The sequence below is a fragment of the Cervus canadensis genome, chromosome 8 (assembly GCF_019320065.1).
Source record: "Cervus canadensis isolate Bull #8, Minnesota chromosome 8, ASM1932006v1, whole genome shotgun sequence".
Taxonomy (NCBI): Eukaryota; Metazoa; Chordata; class Mammalia; order Artiodactyla; family Cervidae; genus Cervus; species Cervus canadensis.
The window spans coordinates 34,828,850-34,853,783 of NC_057393.1; the positions used below are offsets into that span (position 1 = coordinate 34,828,850).

At 42.8% G+C, this 24,934-nt stretch overlaps 1 protein-coding gene across 6 annotated transcripts in view; it reads right to left on the reverse strand.

The window, feature by feature from the left end:
* Positions 1 to 24,934, reverse strand: part of PLCE1 (phospholipase C epsilon 1) — a 360,038-nt gene that overhangs the window by 78,387 nt on the left and 256,717 nt on the right. For all 6 annotated transcript variants that reach the window (XM_043475947.1, XM_043475946.1, XM_043475945.1 and 3 more), the window contains 3 exons: positions 18,538 to 18,683; positions 11,840 to 12,098; positions 9,622 to 9,827 (listed from right to left, as the gene is read on the reverse strand). In XM_043475947.1, the coding sequence (XP_043331882.1) occupies positions 9,622 to 9,827; positions 11,840 to 12,098; positions 18,538 to 18,683 (611 nt within the window). The remainder of the gene's footprint in view (positions 1 to 9,621; positions 9,828 to 11,839; positions 12,099 to 18,537; positions 18,684 to 24,934) is intronic.

Below are 24,934 nucleotides of genomic sequence, written 5' to 3' on the forward strand. Positions count from 1 at the left end.
ATGTATTATCACAATATTCACAGCAGTGAATTTTTCTTTATGGGGAAAGGTGGTGACATAACAGACAGGAAAAAAGGGGTTTATGGGTACTGATAATGGATGGTAGCTACACACACACTCACTTGAAACTATTCAAAAACATTAGTTTAAAAAAATTTTTCAGAATAGTTTTTGATTAGGAGAGAAATTGCAAAGATAGCATACCCCATATACCGTTTTTCCTATTATATTAACATCTTACATTAGGGTGGTGTATTTGACACAATTCATGAACCAATACCACAAAACACTACTATTTATTAAAGCCCATACTTTGCTTAGTATTAGTACTGGTCTTATACTTTGTTTAGTATTTGTATTAGTCTTTGTGGCGTGATTGGTGGCATTATCACCTTTGCCTGTTAACTGGAAGATTGGTGGTTCAAGTCCACCCAAGGATGCCCTTCTCTGTGTTCCTCAGACAGTAAAGAAGCCACCTGCAATGCGGGAGACCTGAGTCGGAACCCTGGGTTGGGAATATCCCCTGGAGGAGGGCATGGCAACCCACCCCAGTATTCTTGCCTAGAGAATCCCCAAGGACAGAGGAGCCTGGTGGGCTGCAGTCCATGGGGTTGCGAAGAGTCGGACACGACTGAGTGACTTAGCACAGCACAGCACATACTTTGTTTAGATTTCTTTAGTTTTTTACCCATTTCCCTTTTCTGTTGCAGGATTATATCCAGGAGCCCATATTACATTTAACCTTCATATTTCTTTATGTCATGGTTTCTCAGATTTTTCTTGATTTTATGATTTTGACAGTTTTGAGGAACAGTGGTCAGGAATTTTGTAGAATGACAAACAATTAGAATTTGCCTGATAATTTTCTCATAATTATTCTGGTGCTCTGGGTTCTGGGGAGGAAGACCACGGAGGCAAAGTGCCATTCTTGTCACATCATATCCAGGGAACATACTATCAACAGGGCTTATGCTGTTGATGCTGACCTGGCTGAGGTAGTGCTAGTCAGTGTCCACTTTACAGTGTCCACTTAAAGTTACTTAAAAAAAACAACCTCCTTTCTACATTGTCCCCTTTGGAAGGAAGTCACTGTGTGCAGCCCACACATAAGGAAAGGTGAGTCTGCTCTACCTTCTAGAGGTCAGAGTATCCACACAAGTTATTTGGAATTCTGCATGAGAAATTTGTCTCTTCTCCCCCATGTGTTTGCTTTGTTATCACTTACATACATGGACTTGTGAATATTTATGTAATACTTTGGGTTATAATCAAAGCTTCTCTGGTAGTTCAGACGGTAAAGAATCTGCCTTCATTGCAGGAGACTTGGGTTTGATCCATGAGTTGGGAAGATTCCCTGGAGAAAAGAATGGCTACCCACTCCAGTATTCTTGCCTGGAGAATTCCATGGACAGGGGAAACTGGCAGGCTACAGTCCATGGGGTTGCAGAGTCGGACACAACTGAGCGATTTTCACTTACTTACTTGGGTTATAATCTAATACTATTTTATTTTGTTACTCAAATTGCCCCAGCTTTGGCCAACAGAATATAACTTTCCGTTGGCTCTTGTGCATCTTTGATATAACCTCATTATTGTTTTAGTTTTTTTTTCTCAGCACTTATTTACTTTTTCTGGCACAAGATACTCCAGGCTCATCTTGTATATTTCCTGCCCCAGTCCTAGAAGCAGTCTTCTTTCCAAGGAGGTTTGCTTTCTTTCACTGAAGACTTATTAGAAATCAAGATCTGAGTTCTAGGTGCAAATCCATTCTTTTTAACGCACTTTTCTTAATGTTACATCTCACCATAAAAAGTGAAGAAAGAATGAGAAAGGAAGAAAATCTTTTATATTTAAATTATCACAGTCTCTCTGAAATTTCTCTCAGTAACAGTGGGAAACCAACACTCAGGTTCTCTTACATAATACTTCTGTCCATTCTACACATATATGTAGCAAGGTGGTTAGGGGCACAGCCTCTATTCACTTTGGGTTTAATGTTAGACTCTATTACCTCTTCACTGTGTGATCTAGTCAAATCACTCAACCTCTCTGACCCTCACTTTACTCATCTGCTAATGGCAAAAAGACAATACCCACTTTCAGAGAGTAATGGTGAAGCTCAAATAAGATAATACTGGTAAGTGATTCAGCACAGACTCTGGCTCAGTAAAGTACATGACTATAATTAAACATAAAAAAGATCAAGGTTTTATCCTGCCTCTTCTTCTTCCCACTTCCTTTTCTCTAGGCTAAATCAGTCCAGCTGTTCCTCTAGAGGGGCTTTCCTCAGGGCCACATCCAAGTTCTTTAATCTTTTTATTTCCTTTCTCTGGGACCATTTCCACGTTCTCCCTGTCACACTGCTTGCTGGTGTTTTTTTTTTTTCCCCCTAAGAGCAAAAATGATTCAATTGGAGAGTATCAATACCCATGAAATGTAACATATGTTGATTTGGACATAGAACTTCTGGTTTTAATTTAGCAAGAGAAATGGTGTTTTCCATATTCCATTTAATTTGAGTTCTGAGCTAAATCAAATATTTTCCAGTGAAAAACTATAGGCATTATGAAAAGTCGTATCTGGAAAAGAAAAATTATGAGGCTTTTCTGGAGCCTGTTTCAACTGCTCAGCTATGATGTAAGCTGGGAGAGAATGGACACTATCTTTCTTAGCATCAGTTCTATTTTAGACACAAAAGAACTAATGTTAGGTGTTAATAATTCCTCTTCTAGGGACTAATGCCCAAGATAAAATTGGCAGTTGTAATAAAGTAAGATCACTTTAAGAAGGAAACTAGTAGCTTTGTCTCTTACATCATATAGTGAATTTTATGCACTTCTGTGCCTGATTCTCTCAGGAGACAAGTTTCTGTGGGTTTACAAAAAGGAATTAGGTGGGACTTAAAGAGTTACTCAGGAACCAAGTGGCATCAAAGATGGGGTACTGGCAAAAAAAACCTACCTAGTCAAATTTAGGTCATATGCCTTAAGGAGAGGACCAAGAAGTAAAAAGAGAAGGAAAGTTTATATTCAACCTCTGAAGAGGTTCTGAAGCATCCTTCAGTTAGAAACTATAAATTGACAGGTAAATACCTTTCTAATGTTCCATGATGAAAATCTGTTTAAAAATATAACTCATTTTAAAAAATATTTATTTTTAAAATATTTATTTACTTGGCTGCACTAGGTCTTAGTTGGGGACATGGGACCTTTGATGTTCATTGTGGCATGAGGGATCTTTCAGTTGTGGCATTTGAACTCTTAGATGCAGCATGTGGACTCTAGTTCTCTGACCAGGGATTGAACCTCGGCCCCCTGAACTGGGAGCGTGGAGTCTTAGCCACTGGACCACCAGGGAAATCCCTGAAGATCTTACATTAGGGGAAAAGTGGGCTACTTATCAGGCTTCCCAGGTGGCACCAGTGGTAAAGAACTCATCTGCCAATGGAGGAGACACGAGAGACTCAGGAAGATCCCCTGGAGGAGGGCACGGCAACCCACTCCAGTATTCTTGTCTGGGGAAATCCCATGGACAGAGGAATCTGGTGGGCTATAGTCCACAGGGTTGCAAAGAGTCCGACATGACTGAAGCGACTTGGCACTAACTTTTTTCATAACATTTTGTTACTCCTGCAGAGTTAAATGGATTATATAAACATGATTCATCAAGTGATAAGCCTAAATTTAATTTTGTAAGACATGAAAAGGTGCACTTTTTCCAAAGGACTTGCTATAGCTGTACCCTGTAATAAAATTGAGAGCTTCAACTTTGCTTCTGGCAAATTCTTGCTTTTAATTAACTTAGCACTTTCCTCAGCCATAGGCAGCTTCTAAATTATAGCTGCATAATGCAAGGACTTTAAAGCCAGCCTGCCTGAGGTTAAATTCTGGCCCTGCTAAATGTGAGATCTTGAGCGAAACAGAATCACTGTGAGGATTAACTAATTTAAATGTAAAGTATTTAAAACAGTGTTCCTTTAAAAGTAGGCTCTTGATAAATAATAGCATGTCAAATACTAGTAGTATGGCCCAGTTTGTGTGCAAAGTCAATATCCTAAAACACAGCCACCCAAACAGACACTGCTTCTTTGTAAAAATGGTGTCCAAGTTTCATGCTGGGATTCAAGCGATAAACAAGCTTAAACTGAACGTTGTGCATGCATGCTCAGTTGCTCCAGTCTGTCTCTTTCTGAGCCCACGGACTATAGCCCGCCAGGCTCCTTTGTCTACGGAATTAATCTGGCAAGAATACTAGAGTGAGTTGCCATTTCTTCCTCCAGGGGATCTTCAAACCCAGGGATCAAACCCCTGACTCCTGAATTGTCAGGCGGATTCTTTACCACTGAGCCACCTGGGAAGCCCTTGAATGTTGTGCAGACGGGGGAAATGGCTTTCTTTGTTAAGGTAATAGAAGCAGGACTGGGTCTTGTGTACTGGCAAGCAGACAAGAAAAAAGAGAAAGAGAAGGGGTCCTGGGTATCCCCAGTCCCAGAAGCCCCTAACAGAGCCAGCCATGGGGCAGGAGGAGATAGTGTTAAGCTCTTGGCTGGGCGGAGGCAGTCAGGTGTCCCTAAAGGATGTTGTGAGGTTGGTGTTTATAACGCTGCACCATCCTTCATGGAGAATAAGTGTCTGGTTTCCTATCATTTTATTATTTCATGTGTGCACATAAGTGTGCATGTGTATACGTGGCAAGTCCTGGTATCTATGATCTTTTCTCAGATGCTCTATTTCCTTATGCTTAGCTTTTTAAAAAACTTTTTATTTTGTATTGGAGTATAGTTGATTAACAATGTTGTGATAGTTTCAGATGCACAGCAAAGGAACTCACGTTTAGCTTTCTTATTTCTATCCTTGTGGGGTCATCTTTCAGGGAAGTGTCTGAGGTTGTTGGGATGGGAGAGCAGCGCATACTCTGTGTTCTCCCATAAAGAAGGGCAGGGTGACTGAGGGCTGCTTCTCAGATGGTGACTGTTGCCACAGGTGCCCATACCTTAAGGTCTCCGCTATTTGTGATGGTAAGCGTTAATTACAACAGCCACCATTTATATGCCTTTATAATGCAAAATTCCTTATTTTACATGTATCCTCTCACATAATCCTTACAACAACCTTATAAATAAAGCATTATAATCATTCCCACTTTACAGATTATAAAATTGAGGCTTAGTAGGCTTCCCTGGTGGCTTAGAAGGTAAAGAATCTGCCTGCAATGCAGAAGCCCTGGGTTTGATCCCTGGGTTGGGAAGATCCCCTGGAGGAGGGCATGGCAACCCACTCCAGTATTCTTGCCTGGAGAATCCCATGGACAGAGGACCCTGGTGGGCTACAGTCCATGTGGTTGCAAAGAATCAGACTCGACTGAGTGACTAAGCACAGCACAAGAGCAAGATTAAGTCACCTACCCAGGTGACACAAATAGTAAGTGGTGGGGCCAACATACAGTCCCAGACAATGTGACTGCAAGCTTTGAGTTCTGAATCATCCCAAACAGCCTCCCTTCTAAGGTTCTGCCTGAACTTGTTATCTGCTTATATCCAACTTCTCCAAATGGAATAATCCTTAAGAAGTATTTCAGAGAGGGTGGACAATGTTGGTAATAAGAACTTGTGGCTCCTATAGCACCCAACACTCTTCTCTACACACCTAAATATTCTTAATTCCCATTTTCCTACAATGGTGCCATACGCTACTCTTATGCCTTCATGACTTACACTCACACAAGCAAAACTTATTTATTCTTCATAGTGGTAAATTTGAAAAGTCATTTTTAATGAGCTTTATAGGTCATATGAAATGTAACTGGGCTACTTTTAGAATTTAGATGTTCCTAATCTATAGGAACTAGGAATAAAAAGAAGTTGAGGGTTCCACAGTGACAAGAAATGCCTTCAACACTGCAAGAGGAAACAGCCTGCCCTGCAGTTGATCACGTGGTCAGGCTCATAACCCAGCTCTGCTAGGCACCACTTAGGGAAGTGACTTCACCTCTCTAGGCACCACTTTCTCAACTGTACACGGAGATGATAAGTTGATGCCCTTAAGATCTCACTGACGTCTTGAGATTATTTCAGCCCTGTTCCTTTCCTGCTGAGGTCTTGAATTTCTTATGACCATCTTTCTGGGGTTTCTGTCAATGTTTTGAGTGGGTGTTCTGGCAGGAGCAGCTGAGATCTTTGAGAAGAATTATTAGACACCCTACAGGTTGGGTGAACCAAATGACCATGAGGTCATCCCTTCTTTCTCTGATGTAATTTTCACAGGGTTGGTGGCTGCCATAGGAAAGGGGCTGGAGGTTACTGTTTACAGAGTCTTTGTTTCAGCAAAATCAACAACAAAGCACAGTTCCCGTGGGTTTTGAGATCTGAAAATCCCTTTTTCACACACAGCCCTGTACTGGATATTTTAATGCAGGACTCCGGATCAGAAATGGATTCCCAAGTCCTGGCAAATGGTCCTGGAAATAGTGCTTGCTGATCTGGTTTCAGTGAATTCTATTAAACACCCCCACCCTCATCTTGTGTGTTCAGTGGTTCTTTTCAAAATAGCCATCATGTGAGGTAAGAAAATTTACCAGTACTGAAGTACATAAATTTCAACGTGAGGATTTCAACCTGACTTCTTGGGTTTTGTAAAAGAAATATTTGCAATTTTGTGCTTCTTTTCCCCTTCTAAGAGTGCTTACAAGTGCAGTCTAGAAAACGGGAAGTAGAAAAGCAGTGATCTTAGAATGTAGATGATAAAACGATTAGGGAGGGGACAAAGGAACAAGCAGAGAATTGGAAATAATGATTTCAAAAGAGGTGATGGTATGAGGTATGAAATTTATTACTTGAAGGAAACCTAGTCAAAAGGAAAAAGATGGTAAAGAAAAACTCAGAGGCCTGGTCTCTGAGTCTCAACCAAAAGTGAAGGGAAGTGAAGTGAAAGTCACTAAGTCATGCCCACAACTCTTTGCGACCCCAAGGACTATACAGTCCATGGAATTCTCCAGGCCAGAATACTGGAGTGGGTAGCTGTTCCCTTCTCCAGGTGATCTTCCCAACCCAGGGATTGAACCCAGGTCTCCCACACTGCAGACAGATTCTTTACCAGCTTAGTCACAAGCATTCCTAAAAGTATTTTTAGAAAGACTAACACCTATAAGTAACATATACACCTACACACACAGCCTCAAGTGAAGGTTGTTATAAAAAAAAAAATCATATGAAATTTTATCTATTCAGAGATGACATATCCTTTATTGGAGGATTTAAGGAAGGAATTTCAGCCAGATCTCAGTATGAAGAACAGGTGTGCTTCTCCCAAACATCTGTTTGATTTTTCTTACAAAGACTGTGACTCCTGATTCCCTCTTTTTTATGGTCACTATCTCAGAACAAAATTTAGTCACTGTAAAGACAATATAGTATACATTTCTGTATGTTTTATTTTTTCCTATCCTACTTTCCTTTTCCCTTTATATCTTCAATTATTTATATCTATTCTTATAAGCATCTACAAAATATTTTGTGGGAGGATGTAGATATATACATAGATACCTATGTATAGAGACAGGTAGATAGATGTAGATTAAGGAGTTAAGGGCTATGAGAGGCCTCTGTGCTTATTTGTAGATGGTCCTCTCTCTATTTATATATGATGGCACCAACATCAGCAAAAATTAGTGAGAAACTTTCAAATAATCTTTGACTCACAACCAACTTAAAAAGAACAATTGGTAGAAGCTGCTTGTGAAATTTGAGCTTTAGGGATGTGACATTGTGATAAGGGCAATATTGGTTCATCTTTGAGCACCTGGATCCCCTATGGGGGAATGAGCTAGGAGATGAGGTTTGGAAAAAAGCTCAAAGGCTTTGGAAAAACTGGGTATATAGGTTCATCTCTTTAATAACAATACTTGGGATTCAGGCACAGGTGTTCATTTCTGTGTTCACAACTGATCCTGAGGATCCAGCACTACAATTCCAAAGGAATTATTTTCCAGAAACACTGTCTCTTCCCAATGTAGGTTCATGCACACATAGTCATCCAGGAAAGACTTTGCAAAACAAACAGCGATGTTTTACAAGGACTGGGAGACAACTGCCAGGTATGACTCATGAGTATGCCACACAAACAGAACCTTTTGTGGCCAAGATGTCAAAGCCAGCAGATGTTCTGCTTTTGGGTCACGCTCAAGGATTCTTCCAGGTGGATCAGACTCCGCTTTGAGTTGGGCTTGACCATGAGTAAATGGCCTTGAAGAGATGCAATGGCTACCCTAAGACCATTGATTTCTGAACTTCTCATTTGGTCTTGGGTTAAGCAAGCATGTCATGGGTAGACTGCAATGCTTGTCAATAAACAGCAATCGGAACAGCGAGGCAATCACAATGCTGCAGATGCCACCTGAAAGTGATACCCTGGAAGCATTGCAATGCTTGTCAATCAGTGATGAGCTGCCTTAGAATCATCAGAAGTTGGGGGGAGCTGCAACAGTGCTGATTTCTGGGTATGACTGACTCCAATCCTACTGCTGCTGCTGCTGCTAAGTCACTTCAGTCGTGTCCGACTCTGTGCGACCCCATAGATGGCAGCCCACCAGGCTCCCCCATCCCTGGGATTCTCCAAGTAAGAACACTGGAGTGGGTTGCCATTTCCTTCTCCAATGCATGAAAGTGAAAAGTGAAAGTGAAGTCACTCATTTGTATCCGACTCTTAGCGACCCCATGGACTGCAGCCTACCAGGCTTCTCTGTCCATGGGATTTTCCAGGCAAGAGTACTGGAGTGGGTTGCCATTGCCTTCTCTGCCAATCCTACTAAATCAGTATATTTGATTTAAAAATGTTAATATTTGCCCCATGACTTACCCAGTAACTAATAAACCCTTTTTAAAAAATTAGTTTTTTAATTGAAGTATTGGGGCTTCCCAGGTGACACAGTGGTAAAATTAGCCTGCCAGGGCAAGAAATACAGGAGATGTCAGTTCAATCCCTGGATCGGGAAGATCCCCTGCAGGAGAAAATGCAGCCTACTCCAGTATTCCTGCCTGGAAAATTCCATGAACAGAGAAGCCTTGTGGGCTACAGTCCATGGGGTTGCAAAGAGTCGGACACAAGTGAGCAACTAACACACATACACAAACACATCAAAGTATAGTTGATTTATAATGTATACTCTGGATACTATTGGAGAAGGGAATGGCATCCCACTCCAGTATTCTCGCCTGGGAAATTCCATGGACAGTGGAGCCTGGTGGGCTACAGTCTGAAAGTGCAAGTGAAGTCGCTCAGTCGTGTGTGACTATCTGCGATCCCATGGACTGTAGCCTGCCAGGCTCCTCCGTCCATGGCATTTTCCAGGCAAAAGTACTGGAGTGGGTTGCCATATCCTTCTCCAGGAGATCTTCCTGACCCAGGGATCGAAACCGGTCTCCCGCATTGCAGGCAGATGCTTTAGCATCTGAGCTACCAGGGAAGCCAGGCTACAGTCTATGGGGCTGCAAAGAATTGCACACGACTGAGCAACTAACACATATATGGATGCTATTTACAACTGAAACCAAATTGGAGTAGGAAAAAGAAGAAATGAGAATCCCAATTTTTAAATCCCATGTAAAACATCCCATGTAAAACTTACTGCCATCGGGCTTTATCCTTCAGGGAATTTTTCCTTGAGCTGTTCCCATCACTGGGGCTGTCCTCCTCCTCTGTCTCCAGACTTCGACTGCAGCTCCTGATGATCTGAAAGATGCTGTTGACAGTGGATTCCTTCTCTGAATTCTTTAAGCCATTCTGTCCCACTCGTTGTAAGAAATTATCTTGTCCACTATAATCGGCTACAAACTACAGAGAAATATATTGAGGATTTGTTATCGCAGCTTCACATACTACATCTAAATAACCTACTTGGCTAGAGAAACGAAATCATAACAATCATAAATAATGGCATTTGTGCCTATTTTATTGGGGGGAAAACCAACCTCCAGGAAAAACATTTTTTCCTTTCACCACATGAAATACCAAAACTTACTCTTGTTTCCACTAAGACAATTTCAGTCCCTCTAGGAATCAACACTCCACTTCAAGTTTATAACACAAAAAGCAATATTATTTCAAGGTTCCCTAGGGAGAAGATTAGCCACTTTACAGAGGAAGGATAGAGTTATTTTATTCCTGTAGTGAGAATTGAGAAAAACCATGACAGAAATCTATTATTCTATGGAACCAGATAAAATTACTGGGGCCCAAGGAAACGATCAAGGAAGGGGGACATTTTGCTTTATTTCCCATATACCTTAACAGTAACACAGAGGCTTCCTGGTGATTTATAAGCTCTTATTGTCTGTATTTGTAATCAGGGAAGTATCTCCCATCAGAGGTCAGAGGTCAGAGGGATGGCTAGGCCATGAGATATGGAGTTCCCTACTTTTGAGATGTGAGGGAGCCGGTGCAAGCAAGCTTGGGGGGCTTGCTTTAAGCTTTCTCCTTCATTTCTTGCACTTTTTTTTTGTTGTTGTTATTTAGTCATTAAGTTGTGTCTGACTCTTTTTGACTCATGGGCTGTAGCCTGCCAGGCTCTTCTGTTCATGGGATTTTTTCAGGCAAGAACGTTGGAGTGGGTAGCTACTTCCTCCTCCAGGGGATCTTCCCAACCCAGGGGCTGAACTTGCGTCTCCTGCACTGGAGGCAGATTCTTTACCGCTGAACCACTGGGGAAGTCTCTTCTTGCACTTTATGATCCCTTTCACAAGCCAGGGAGATAGAAGCCAGTAATGCTGCCAGCACCTGTCAGGGGCTCTAAGTCTCCCTGATACCAGGTAATTCTTTTGCTCCCAGGGGACCTGGAAGAGGCTGCAGTTTTAGGAGAGTCTTCCCACTGTCACCAAGAAGGGGTGTGAATGAGGGTGAGAAAGAGAGAGAGAGAGAAGGAGAGAGGGGGAGAGTGTGTGTGTGTAAGGTCAACAGTGGGTGCTGGTACCATGGCGAGAATGACTCTAGATTTAGGTATGGGACTTCCAGGCATGGGACTCCTCAAATCTCCCCCACCTTTCAATCCCTTCTTTCATTTCTAAACACCATATAGAGAGGTGTCTGTATATTCTGTTTCTCAGTGCCTCTTCTCTGCACTGCCCAATACTCTGAGTCCAAGCTCATGTGGTTCTTCCCGTGCTGGGGGCTGGGAATGAGCAGCAATGGGCTGGGGACAGCATGATCAGGAGCCCAGAGCACATCCTCAGAGGACAGAGTGGAGGAAAAGAAGGCAGCACTGACTTCCCCTCATTCTTTCTTCCACTGACCCCAAAAAGTTACTACTCTCATCTGACTTATTATATCCCCTTCACCCATTTGCACCTAACAAGAGAGGAAAATCCCATCAACCTTAAGAAAAAACACCCAGAAAAACAGCACCATTTGTACATTGCCCCATTAAAGCTAACTTAATATAAAGCCCCAATAGTGCTAGTTGGCCTTCTTTTCTTTGGGATGTTCAAGGATCTAGTGAAAGTGAAACTGTCAGCTGCTCAGTCATGTCCGACTCTTAGTGACCCCATGGGCTGTAGCCTGCCAGGCTCCTGTCCATGGAATTCTCCAGACAACAATACTGCAGTGGGCTGCCATTCCCTTCTCTAGGGGATCTTCCCGATCTAGGAATCGAACCCAGGTCTCCTGCATTGCAGGCAGATTCTTTACCATCTGAGCCACCAGGGAAGCCCCCAAGGATCTAACTGTTAGTCAGCACAACTGTGACAATGGATAGCCCCCGGCTCAGAGGTGTCTCTCTTCTGGCTTCAGTGTGTGACAAGCCAGGAGGCAACAACGACTCTCCAGATCATGAGAGTTTTGAAAGGTCTCACCTCTAGAGTTTCTTCCTGCGAATTGTACCTCGGGCAAAGCTTCATGAGGCCAGAGGCTCCGTCCAGCACCTCACAGAGCTCCTTCAGGAACACCCCGCAGAACGGAACCACCTTGCAGCCGGGGATGTGCAGCGCTCGCGTCACCACCTTCCTGTATTCACAGGAAGACTCGTGCTGGGCCATGGCGTCCTTCAGGCTCCTCATGGTCTCCAGGTCAGACTGGTCCATAAACTGCCACATTTTTAAAACTTTCCTTGACCTATGGCAAGTCAGGGACATTGTTTTTAGACCGAAGGAGAAATAATGTCGTTTACAGTAGACAGCTTAAATTCTGTACGAAATTCATTTGTTTATGTTTTCTTTCTGTTTTAATATTTATTTAGGATTCACATTGCCACGTACTTCCCCAAATGATGTGAATATTACTTTAATAAATTGAAACATGAAATTAAACAGAGATATATACAAAAACACACATTGGGGGGAGTTAATTTTGGAAGGTGGGCACTGAACCTCAAGTTTGAGTTTTCCTGGTTTCCCAAAAGGGAAACCTGATGGGTAATACGGTTTTTACAAATATTCATGGAGGATCACTCACAGAAAATGTGTTCCATTCACTCCTCTTGATCTTTTAAACATAACTGGATGAGGCCAGTGCTGCAGTGATGCCCACAAAGCCTGTTTTGGCCTTTTCTATTGAACTGCTTCAACTGACATTAAGTCACTGACCTGTCTTGAGGGATCTTATCTTAAAGTATCATTTGCAGAATAGGATGTTAAATGAGAGTCTTCCTATGTTTAAACTGCTGCTAAGAACAACAGCTGACATTGAACTCCATCTTCTAAAGTGAGGCAGCGTGTCGTCACCAGGAGACTCAAAGTGTTCTCCTGCAGAGGTCTCCCACCCTCCATCAACAGAGAGCTGGGTCTGAGCAGCTAAGCGGGGACTTCTTTGCAGAGGGCTGTCAGGACATGGTAAGTGAGAAGGAGGAGATCTCCCCAAGTTCAGGGGCTTCGGGGAACTTCATGGAGAGGCTCGCCCATGTCCTGGCAGCTTGTTGATCATGTGGGCTGCCTGGTGTGTGACTTCCTGGGAAAGTGTAAGGATGAGAGGCTGCCTGGGGCCGCGGGATGGCTATGTGAGGGAGAAGGATCCGGTGGGCGTGCTTTGCGTCTGCAGAGCCTGGGTGGGCAAAGTGCTGGGGCTTTCTGTGAGTCTGGAATGGACCCTGAGAGGCAGCGGGGCTTGAGTTATCTTGAAAGGCTTCCCTCCAAAGAAGGGGTCCCTAGTGGAAAGAGTCTGTAACGGTAGGCCTTCCAGAACTAGATGCTGTGGGGGAGGACTGAGTGGTGGGCCAGGCTGGGGGTGTACCACCCCTCTCCAGGTGATGGTACAGGGGGTTGCTTCCAGACGGGAACTGGGGGGAGTTAGGGCAGGTAAGTAGGAAGTGACCCTGAAAACACCCCACATGGCTCTCTGTGGGGTCACCAAGGCCGGACCACAGCGGCCCCAGTCAAGTTAGACTGGCTCCCTTTACCCCTCCTCCCTTCTTCTCTCCTGTCCTGCCCATGTTTTCCGCAGGAACCCTGAGCTGGAGACAGGGAGAGAAAAGATAAATTATATCTTCCCACCTACTGCAGCTTTTTTTCTTTTTTCTTTTTTACTGCAGCTTTCTGAGACTGGTAGGGCTGTGAAATTGGGGAAAGGGTGAAGCTTTTCTTCCTTTTTTTTTTCTTCCCAGGTGGCACTAGTGGTAAAGAACCTTCCCAGGTGGCGCTAGTGGTAAAGAACCAACCTTCCTGCCAGTGCAGGAGACATCAGAGACACAGGTTTGATCCCTGGGTTGGGAAGATCTCCTGGAGGAGGGCATGACAATCCACTCCAGTATTCTTGCCTGGAGAATCTCATGGACAGAGGAGCCTGGCAGGATATAGTCCATGGAGTCACAAAGAGCCAGACACAACTGAAGCGACTTAGCAGCAGCAGCAGTGTGACATACAGGATCTCAGTTTCCTGACCAGGGATTGAACCCATGTCCCATGCAGTAGAGTGTGGAGTGTTAACCACTGGACCATCAGAGAAGTCCCTTTACTCCTTTTATTGAAGTTTTAAATGAAAACTTGAAGCTCTGATTTATATCAGACTGAATTAAAAAATCATTAGGTAATATCTAAGACATCCAAAAGACATCAAGAAGTAGAACATGACAAACACTCATGCATCAACCTCTCAGTTTAAAAAATTAAAGCATTCATAATATGGCTGAGGCCCCAGAGAACTCCTCCGTGAACACACCCCTCTCCCTTCCTCACAAGGGACCACGACTGCAATTTTACTGCACTCCTTCCCTGACAATTCCTCATACTTTCTCAACCCGGGCAGATATTGCTAAGCAGTTTGTACAATTGTTTGTGCATTTTTAAACTTTATACAAATGGTGTCAATCTGTAGGCGACCTGCTTTTATGGCACTGCCATATGATTCTGGGGTTCACTAGCGCTCAAGGGCATAGGTGAAGGAGACGGCTTATTAACCACACTAGTGACGGGGAAAGACACAGGGGGCCCAAGGTACATTCCAGAATTCAGGGGAAGAAGAGCCAATTGGCTGGTTTGAAAGACAGTGAGGTCAGAAAAATAAAACTGTCTCCTGATTTCCCCCCACTGGGTTCAACTTGTCCTACAACCAGTTCCTTATAAGGTGGTGAGAACCCATTTGGGGGCATGGAATGGAGGTTTAAATAAATGAAGTGAATACATGAATGAGACTTGGTTCTCATTATCTGATCATCCTTTTTTTCATGATTCATGATATGTGGGTGGGGCAAGAGACAAATATTAGCAAAGAGCAATGGTTTTTTGTTAGACTGAAGACTGACACTTTTTAAAAAGAAACTTTATTTCTTTTCATGATTAAAAAGGTATGCCCATTGTAGACAATCTCAAAAATACCAAAAATATAGAAAATCCACTCACAGTTCTTCCAACCACAGACAACAGTAGGTATATTTTCTTCCAGTACTTATCCTATTTGTGTCTGTCTGGTCCAAATATTTTATACATTTTGTTATATAAATATTGCTGAGGTTATTAAGTATGAACAGCTTTGTTCCCAGGTAGTTTTATATATTGTATGTTACTTGAAGTCCTATGATATTAAAATTATTATAAACATTGTTTTTGGGGATTAAATAACATTCCAGTGTGTGGATGCATCATGTTATTTCCTTCATTTTTCTATTATTGTTCATTTGATTTATTTTATTTTATTATTTTAAAACCAAGGTGTCATTGACATTTGGGTTATTTTATATTGACATTAAAATTGAGTAAATATTGCTGCATGTAAATCTTTGTACTTCTACTCATTTCCTGTAAACAGCTGAGAATTTAGTTCGAGAAAGCAAAATGTACAAAGGTGACAGAAAAGCAGTCACTCAACAATAAGATTGTGCCCCCTTCCCCTCTAATTGTTTTAAAAATTAAAAAAAAAAATCAGTTATCTTGATGCAGTTCAATTACTTGTAATCTAAATGCTTTCAAACTTGAAAGTGCACATATGAGCTCTTCCTCCACTATCATTCCATCATAAGGACATCCAGCAACTTACCTCCTGTATCTACTGTTCTGGCTGACGAACTATTAAACCTGGTAGTTTTACCCATCTATTTGTAAAGACTAATTCAGCCTTAAGCCAAATACAGGAGTGTGAAACTAGGTAGCAGTGGGTCTGGGGTGGCCAGGAATCAATGGTAAGGTTTAGCTGCTTTGACATTATTTCTTATCTAAAAAAGAATTACCTGGCTCTATAGACTTCCCTTGTGGCTCAGCTGGTAAAGAATCTACCTGCAAGGTAGGAGACCTGGGTTCAATCCCTGCATTGGGAAGATCTCCTGGAGAAGGGAAAGTCTACCTACTCCAGTATTTTGGCATTGAGAATTCCATGGACTATATAGCCCATGGGGTTGCAAAGAGTCAGACAATTGACTGAGCAACTTTCACTTTCACATGGACTTCTTAGATTTTGAATTCAAATTAAGTTGGGTCTAAAAGTCACATTTCCCCAAGGCCTCCATTAGGCATTATGAGGCTATGCTTTGCATCAAGGCACTCTCTAATACATGGTACGTGGCAGCCAACCTCCAAGACGGCCTCCAAAGATCCACACTTCCTGCTGCAGTGTGGTCCCACTCACAGTGAGTCAGGGCTGGTCCTACATGATCAGTACAACATGGCAGAAGTGGACAGTGTGTGACTCCTGAGGCCAGGACATAAAAAGCACCGCAGCTTCTGCCTTGCTCTTTCCATTTATTTATTTATCTATTTATTTATTTTTGGCAGCACGGGGTCTTTACTGCTGTGTGCAGGCTTTCTCTAGTTGTGGCAAGCGGAGGCTACTCCCCAGTTGTGGTGTGCAGGCTTCTCATTGCAGTGGTTTATCTTGTTGCAGAGCACAGGCTCTAGGCAATGGGTTTCAGTAATTGGGACTCAGGGGTTCAGTAGTTGTGGTGCACGGGCTCCAGAGTACAAGGGTTCAATAGATGTGGTGCATGGGCTTAGTTGCCCGCTGGCATGCAGGATCTTAGTTCCCAGACCAAGGATCAAACCCATGTCCCCTTCGTTGGCAGGCAGGTTCTTAACCCCTGGACCACCAGGGAAGTCCCTGCCTTGTTCTTTTGGATTGTTCACTTTGGAGGGAGCCAGCTGCCATGCTGTGAGGATGGTGACATCCAGAAGAGAGGAAGCGAGGTCCCCAGACAACAGTCAGCACCAGTTTGCTAGTCAAACACGGAAGGATCAGCACCATTGTATGTGTGTCCTTAGTTGCTCAGTCGTGTCCAACTCTTTGCAACCCTAGCCCACCAGGAGGTCTGTAGTCTACCAGGTTCTTTCATCCATGGGATTTTCCCACTGGAGTGGGTTGTCATCTCCTCTTCCAGGGGATCTCCCACACCCGGGGATCTCTTGCATCTCCTGCATTGCAGGTGGATTCTTTACCCTTGAGCCACCAGGGAAGCCCAAGCACCATTAAAACAGGACTAATTTATCATAATATGATCTCTATTTTTTTACAGGAAAATAATGCAGGGACTTCCCTGGTGGTCCAGCAGTTAAGAATCTGCCTTCCAATGCAGAGGATGTGGGTTTGATCCCTGCTTGGGCAACTAAGATTCCACATACTGTGGGGCAACTAAGCCTGCATATTGCAACTAGAGAGAAGCCGGCAAACCATAATGAAAGATCCTGGATGCTACAACTAAGATCTTGTGCAGCCAAATAAATAAATAAATATTAAAAAAGAAAAGTAGCACAGATTCTTTGTAGAAAATTTATCACAAAGAGAATCAAATCATCTGGATATAGCCTTTTCTTCACCCAGTACTTTTCTATTTTTCCTTCTTTCAAGCCATGCTTAGTGCATTTGTATGACCATTTTAAATGCCAACGACATGATCATGTGAGTTTATTCTTAGTTGAGAAAGTTCAAAAGGACGAAAAAATTTCCAACTAAGAATTTTCCTCTCCACCCCCAATCCTGAACCCCTATGTCGGGCCTGGGGAATCAAAGAAAAACCTTGAAATGTTACGAAGCAAGATCTATTTATAGATCTTCGTTGGGAAGACAAATCTTAGACAACAACAACAACAGCAATGACAAGTTCTCTTCTTGAGCCTTACTACATGCCAGACACACATACTCAACACTTTACATTGTCTCATTAAATCCTATGCAAAGGGGTAGGTGTTTTTTATTATTGCTCCCATTTGCAGATGAAGAAACTGAAGCTCAATGAGGTCAAGTAACTAGATTACACAGCTGTTCCACAGGGGAGCCAGGATTTGATTCCCTGTTATTCTAATTCCACCATTTATCCTCTTCTTCCTCATACCACACTGCCACCCACAAGAGTGAGTAACAGCTATTTTAGCAAGGTAACTGATGCTTAAAGGGAATACAGCCGGAGGCTTTAATGATAGAATGCTGATCTTATTATTAGCTTGACAGAGAAAGTGTAAGAGGAAGATATCACTGAAGTTAAGGGCACAGGCTCTGAAATCAAGGTGGCCTGCATTCACATCCTGGCCACACCAGGTGACCTTGTGTGAGTGATTTCATTTCTTCTTATTTTAGACGTTTCTTCTTTCATCCAGTATGGAAATAATAATAGTATCTACCTCAAAAAATTGTTCCAACAATCGAAAGTTTTAATGCACAGAACATGTTTAGTTCAATTCTTAACATGTAGTAAGTGTTCAATAAAAATGACAGCTAAGATTATTCAGTGCTTATTATCAACATAAGCCACTGTTATTGGTGAGGGCAGTCAGTGGTTGGCAGCTTACAGTGCTAGGTAATTTGTAAGGTAGATCTGGGAAGAGATAGGTAACAGTGGGGCACACAGGCCAGGAAGGGGAAAAGGAGGTCAGTGATGGCGTTGAATGAGTTAAGCAATCAGACACTCAGCCTGCCCAAGAGCATGGGATCAAGGCAGACACAGTGGAGTAGGATCATGCCTGCTTAATTCTGCAGCACCTCTGAGGAACAGGGATTGTGGCACTAACAGAGGGTAATATATTTTCCCCCAAAGATCAGTACAATTGCCTAGTTGGGGTAAATATGGTTACCCAGACAATTAATTCAGTGCTATTCAGCTATTAAGAGGAAACCCCAGATAACTATATTCCACTGCCCATACCTGAGGCCGGCCAAGAACTCCATGACAGCATTGTAGTTGCCCATGTTCCAGCAGCATTTGGCCACATGAACCAAGTACGAGAAGACTTCCCGCTTCTCTTCCATGGAGCCCGCCGCGAGGATCAGCCACGTCACCCAGGAGCTCACCTGTAGAATGCAGAGAGGTGCATCCACTGAAACCAGGCTGGGGAAGCTTGACATATATTTTCTCATGAGAAAAATATTGTTGTTGTTGTTTTTAAGTCAGTTTAGTATTAGGAAATGAAGGACCCTGTCAAGAGACTGAATTGAAGCTCTAGCTCCATCACTGCTTTGCAATGGGATTAACCTCTGTTAATCTTCACCTTTAAAATGAGGCTGAAAGGTAATTCATATAATCCCTTTTCATCTATAAGATTCCATGAGACCATAGGAAAACAAGGCCTAAAGGTAATGATGATTTAAGTGTATTTGACTGATGGAGCAAGAATAAATGCAATCAATGCACTTAGCACATGAACAAAAGTCCATTTGTCAAAGAGTACAATGCATAATATTAAATGAAAAAACACAAAAAACTTTTTGAACTATCTTACACAAATGCATTATCTATTATGTTCCTCAAATGACTAAATAATAGAACCAACATAGCACTTATGTTACTGTTCTAAGCACTTCATATATGTTAACTCATGGATCTCTTACAACAATCCTGAGTCAGGAACCATAATTACGCTCATTTTATAGATGAGGAAACTGAAGGACAGAGAGCCTAAAAGACTTGCTCAAAGTTCCCAACCAATAGGTAGCAAAGCCTGAAACTGAACTGAGGTATGTGCCCCTGGTGGCTGAGAGGTAAAGAATCCATCTTAGCCAACCAGGAGATGCAGGAGACGCAGGTTACGGGAAGATCCCCTGAGGAAATGGTAATTCACTCCAGTATTCTTGCCTGAAAAATCACACCAAGAGAGGAGCCTGGCAGGTTACAGTCTATGGGGTAGCAAAGGGATGAACACAACTGAGCACACACACATGAAAAATGAAATGTGTGTCCCTGAGGTGTTACTATTAACTACTCACTAAACACTTAATGTAGATACTATTCTCCTCTAGGCTTAAATTTAGTCTAATGTGATTTGCCTTTCTACTATACAGACCAGTGTATCAGTTCAGTTCAGTTCAGTAGCTCTGTCTGAGTCTTTGCGATCCTATGGACTGCACCATGCCAAGCTTCCCTGTCCATCACCAACTCCCAGAGCTTGCTCACACTCATGTCCATCCATTCAGTGATGCCATCCAACCATTTCATCCTCTGGCGTCCCTTTCTCCTCCCACCTTCAATCTTTCCCAGCATCAGAATCTTTTCTAATGAGTCGGTTCTTCGAATCAGGTGGCCAAAGTATTGGACTTTCAGCTTCAGCATCAGTCCTTCCAGTGAATATTCAGGAATGATTTCATCTAGGATTGACTGGTTTGATCTCCTTGCAGTTCAAGAGACTCTCAAGAGTCTTCTCCAACAACTCAGTTCAAAAGCATCAATTCTTCTGCGCTCAGCTTTCTTTAGAGTCCAACTCTCACATCCATACACGACTACTAGAAAAACCATAGCTTTGACTAGATGGATATTTGTTGGCAAAGTAGTCTCTGCTTTTTAATATGCTGTCTAGGTTGGTCATAGCTTTTCTTCCAAGGAACAAGAGTCTTTTAATTTCATGACTGCAGTCACCATCTGCAGTGATTTTGGAGCCCAAGAAAATAAAGTCTCTCACTGTTTCCATTATTTCCCCATCTATTTGCCATGAAGTGATAGGACCAGATTCCATGATCTTAGTTTTCTGAATGTTGAGCTTTAAGCCAACTTTTTAATTCTCCTCTTTCACTTTCATCAAGAGGCTCTTTAGTTTTTCTTCACTTTCTGCCATAAGGGTGGTGCCATCTGCATATCTGAGGTTATTAATATTTCTCCCAGCAATCTTCATTCCAGCTTGTGCTTCATCCAGCCCAGCCTTTCATATGATGTACTTTGCATATAAGTTAAATAAGCAAGGTGACAATATACAGCCTTGACATACTCCTTTCCTGAGTTGGAACCAGTCTGTTGTTCCATGTCTAGTTCTAACTGTTGCTTTTTGAACTGCATACAGATTTCTCAGGAGACAGGTAAGGTGGTCTGGTATTCCCATCTCTTTAAGAATTTTCCACAGTTTGTTGTGATCCACACAGTCAAATGCTTTGGTGTAATCAATAAAGCAGAAGTAGATGTTTTTCTGGAACTCTCTTGCTTTTTCGATGATCCAACGGATGTTGGCAATTTGATCTCTGGTTCCTCTGCCTTTTCTAAACCCAGCTTGAACATCTGAAATGTCACGGTTTACGGACTGTTGAAGCCTGGTTTGGAGAATATTGAGCATTACTTTGCTAGCGTGTGAGCAATTGTACAGTAGTTCGAACATTCTTTGGTATTGCCTTTCTTTGGGATTGGAATGAAAACTGACCTTTTCTAGTCCTGTGGCCACTGTTGAGTTTTCCAAATTTGCTGGCATATCGAGTGCAGCACTTTCATAGCATCATCTTTTAGGATTTGAAATAGCTCAACTGGAATTCCATCACCTTCACTAGCTTTGTTCATAGTGATGCTTCCTAAGGCCCTCTTGACATCACATTCCAGGAGGTCTGGCTCTAGGTGAGTGATCACACCATTGTGGTTATCTGGGTCGTGAAGATCTTTTTCGTACAGTTCTTCTGTGTATTCTTGCTACTTCTTTTAATATCTTCTGCTTCAGTTAGGTCCATACCATTTCTGTCCTTTATTGAGCCCATCTTTGCATGAAGTGTTCCCTTCAGTATCTCTAATTTTCTTGAAGAGATCTCTAGTCTTTCCCATTCTATTGTTTTCCTCTATTTCTTTGCATTGATCACTGAGGTAGGCTTTCTTATCTCTCCTTGCTGTTCTTGGGAACTCTGCATTCTCCTTTGCCTCTAACTTCTCTTCTTTTCTCAGCTATTTGTAAGGCCTCCTCAGACAACCACTTTGCCTTTTTGCACTTATTTTTCTTTGGGATGATCTTGATCACTGCCTCCTATACAATGTCATGAACCTCCGTCCATAGTTCTTCAGGCACTCTGTCTATCAGATCTAATCCTTTGAATATATTTGTCACTTCTACTGTATAATCATAAGGGATTTGATTTAGGTCATACCTGAATGGCCTAGTGGTTTTCCCTACTTTCTTCAACTTAAGTCTGAATTTGGCAATAAGCAGTTCATAATCTGAGCCACAGTCAGCTCCTGGTCTTGTTTTTGCTGACTGTATAGAGCTTCTCCATCTTTGGCTGCAAAGAATATAATCAATCCAATTTCAGTATTGACCATTTGGTGATGTCCATGTGTAGAGTCTTCTCTTGTGTTGTTGGAAGAGGGTGTTTGCTATGACCAGTGTAACTGGAGTATAATACTTAATAATAATGTACTATTAAAGTCCCCGCTTTATGGTATGCAGCCTCAAAATCCTTTGCTTAATCTCTAAGATTATTTTGCTGCTTCCTATACTTTGGTGTCTTGATACTAATGTTCACTTAAGTTACTTTCTCCATCCTGCTTAAGGTCTGAGCTGATAAGTTCAGTTGTTAGTAGATCAAAGCCTTGGTCTTGACCTTGACCCCCCACCCCCACCCCTGCCATGGCCCACGAGTTTTACTTGGTTCAGCAACAGTGCCAAAACCTGAGGAGCAACTCATTTCCCTGGCTTGAGTGAGAGTGAAGCCTGAACAGAGAACGTTACAGGGGGAAAAGTTCAAGGTCTAAGGGAACACTTCTCTGCCTCCTTTCCTCCAAATAAAATGAGAGGAATGAATGGCATTTAGTGCTGGCAGCAACCACAGAGGGCGGCCCAACCTCTTTCTTCCAGATCAAGAATTCAAGGCTCGTGGGAGAAATTGACTTGCCAACGTCACAATTCTTATGGATGTCAAAACTAGGACTCCCAGGCTGGTGCTTTTTCCTCTGATGAAGGGAAGCTAGTTTTGGTAAACTTGGCACTGGTAGGTCCTTCTAAGCACTCAATAAGAGATGCATACTTGAAGACGGAATCAAAGGAGAAGATACCAAGAAGACTATCAAAACATGATTTAGAAAATGAAAAAAGCAGAACAGAAAAGATCAGTGCTGAACACACCTCTCCTTTCCCTATACACAAACAAGTAGGAGACAGCAACAGAGAGATTCCATGCTAGCACAGGGTTATAATCTGGTACCAGTCAGGAGCACTGCAGTAATAATCTTTCTCTTCTTTTCTGAAATTGGCTGAAGCAAAAAGTGATGGGCCACCTTCTAGCCCTGAGCCCAGCCCTAGCCCAATGGGCTTTCGGCAGGCACCACCACTCTCCACCTGCTCAGACTTAGCTGAGCTCTCACGAGACGTCAGGGAACAGATCTGGAATCAGACCCCTGGGATGAGCCAGAGTCCAGACCATCCTGCAAAGAATGAAGATCCTCTTGGGAAAGAGAGAACCTTTTGTTCGGTCTCCTGGGACTCCTCTGGGATTCCCAAAGCCAACCCCTCTCCTGCAGCTGTGAGCAATCCCTGGCTCACTGCTTCTCGGCCTTGTCCCTTCACCTGCTTACCCAGTTACCAGTCACTTTTGTGGAACTCTGGCTCTCTAGACCAAGCCATTATATTGCCAATAGAGACTGAGTGTCGTTAAAGTTTTCAGCCAATTCTTCTGTTGCTGTGATCAACTTTTGATAAGCCCTATCTACCTAATGTGAAGAGCTGACTCAAAGACCCTGATGCTGGGAAAGATTGCAGCCAGGAGGAGAAGGGGGTGACAGAGGATGAGATGGTTGGATGGCATCATCAACGCAAGGGATGTGAGTTTGAGTAAACTCTGGGAGATAGTGAAGGTCAGAGAAGCCTGGCGTAATGCAGACCATGAGGTCAAAAAGAGTTAGACATGACTGAGTGACTGAGCAACACCAATCCTGCCAAAAGAAGTCATCAGAAAACACTCAGAATCACAACGTCATTGACTCTTTGAGCTAGAAATTTGAAACCATCTCCTTAAAATAAAGATGAAATACTTAAAAATTTAAAGTTGTTCTTCAAAGACACCCAATGCATTAATTCTTGAGGCCTCTGGCTGTATTTTTTGTATGGCTTTAGCACCTTCTCTGTTGAAATGGATGGAAAATCAGTGTTTCTGCAAAGTCACTGTTCTGTCAGGCTATTTTGGTACTACACAGTGACTTGTCAGTGCTGTGACCTGAAAGGGTTAACACATCTCCCCCTGGAGAGACCTGCTTCAGAGAGCAGGCACTGACCGTCATGAGGTTTGTGCCTCAGTCCTGACCACACACCCAGATTTATTTCCTATCAGTCAAATTGTTTTCCATATACTTTCCCACAATGCTAGGAAAAAAATAGTGATACCATATTTCACATGGAAACCTAATTTAAACCAACTGTTCCATCTCCAAGTGTGAGTCCCTAGGGCTTGGTTATTGAGATTATGTAAGCACTGCTATCATAAACACATGCACACACAGATACACACACACATACATAATATCTGCCTACAGACTTTGGGAACAATTCTTACTGTGGCCTAATGTACTAATAATTCCACAAGCATTAAGTAACAAGAGTGCCGCCACTAATTCTAAAAAACGCAAATTCTAAAATGATGCAAAAAGAAAACAAGGATTCAGTGATGACTGTAAAATGTAGACCACAGCATAAACATGGTCATATTTACTAAGTGGATGAAGGAATGTGTTGCCAATCCATAAAGACTTTCAGGAAACCACACAGAAAAACACGAATCGCACGTGTATAGTACTACGACTCAGACACAGGGAACAGTCCTAAAGCAGAAAGGTGTTATATGTGTCAGATTATTTTGCCTCACTGCAATGGTCAGCACAGCATAGACAGAGAATCTGGGCCCTAGTCCCGTTCCTTCAGTGTTCCTCCCAGAGGCTCTGTGCTTACCCTGACAATCCTGACCCCTTTCTACATGGCTACAGCTCCTTCATAACTGTTTTCTTTTCCTTCCTTCTCAGGCCTTTCTCAGTACTCTGGGGCCCGCGGACTGAACGAGTTGCTCTCTCTCTCCCTACATCAAACACCTTACTGGCATCATATAAGCTCAGTTTGAGAGGAACGTTCTTGCTCCATTCAACGTGACCTTTCCCTGGTCCACCACGCCTTGGCTATGTCCTTTGTAAAGCTGAGTCCTTACCTTGGCCCTGGAGGCCCCTGTCTGTTCTCCAGTCTCACCTTGGCTCTCCCACACCCCTCCTCTTAGGGAGGTGAACCAGGCTTTTCCCATCTTATGGAGCTTGTACTGGTTGTTCCTTCTATGGGAAGGTACCCCGTTCCCAGCCCTCCACCTCTGCTTTAGCTAACATTGACACATCC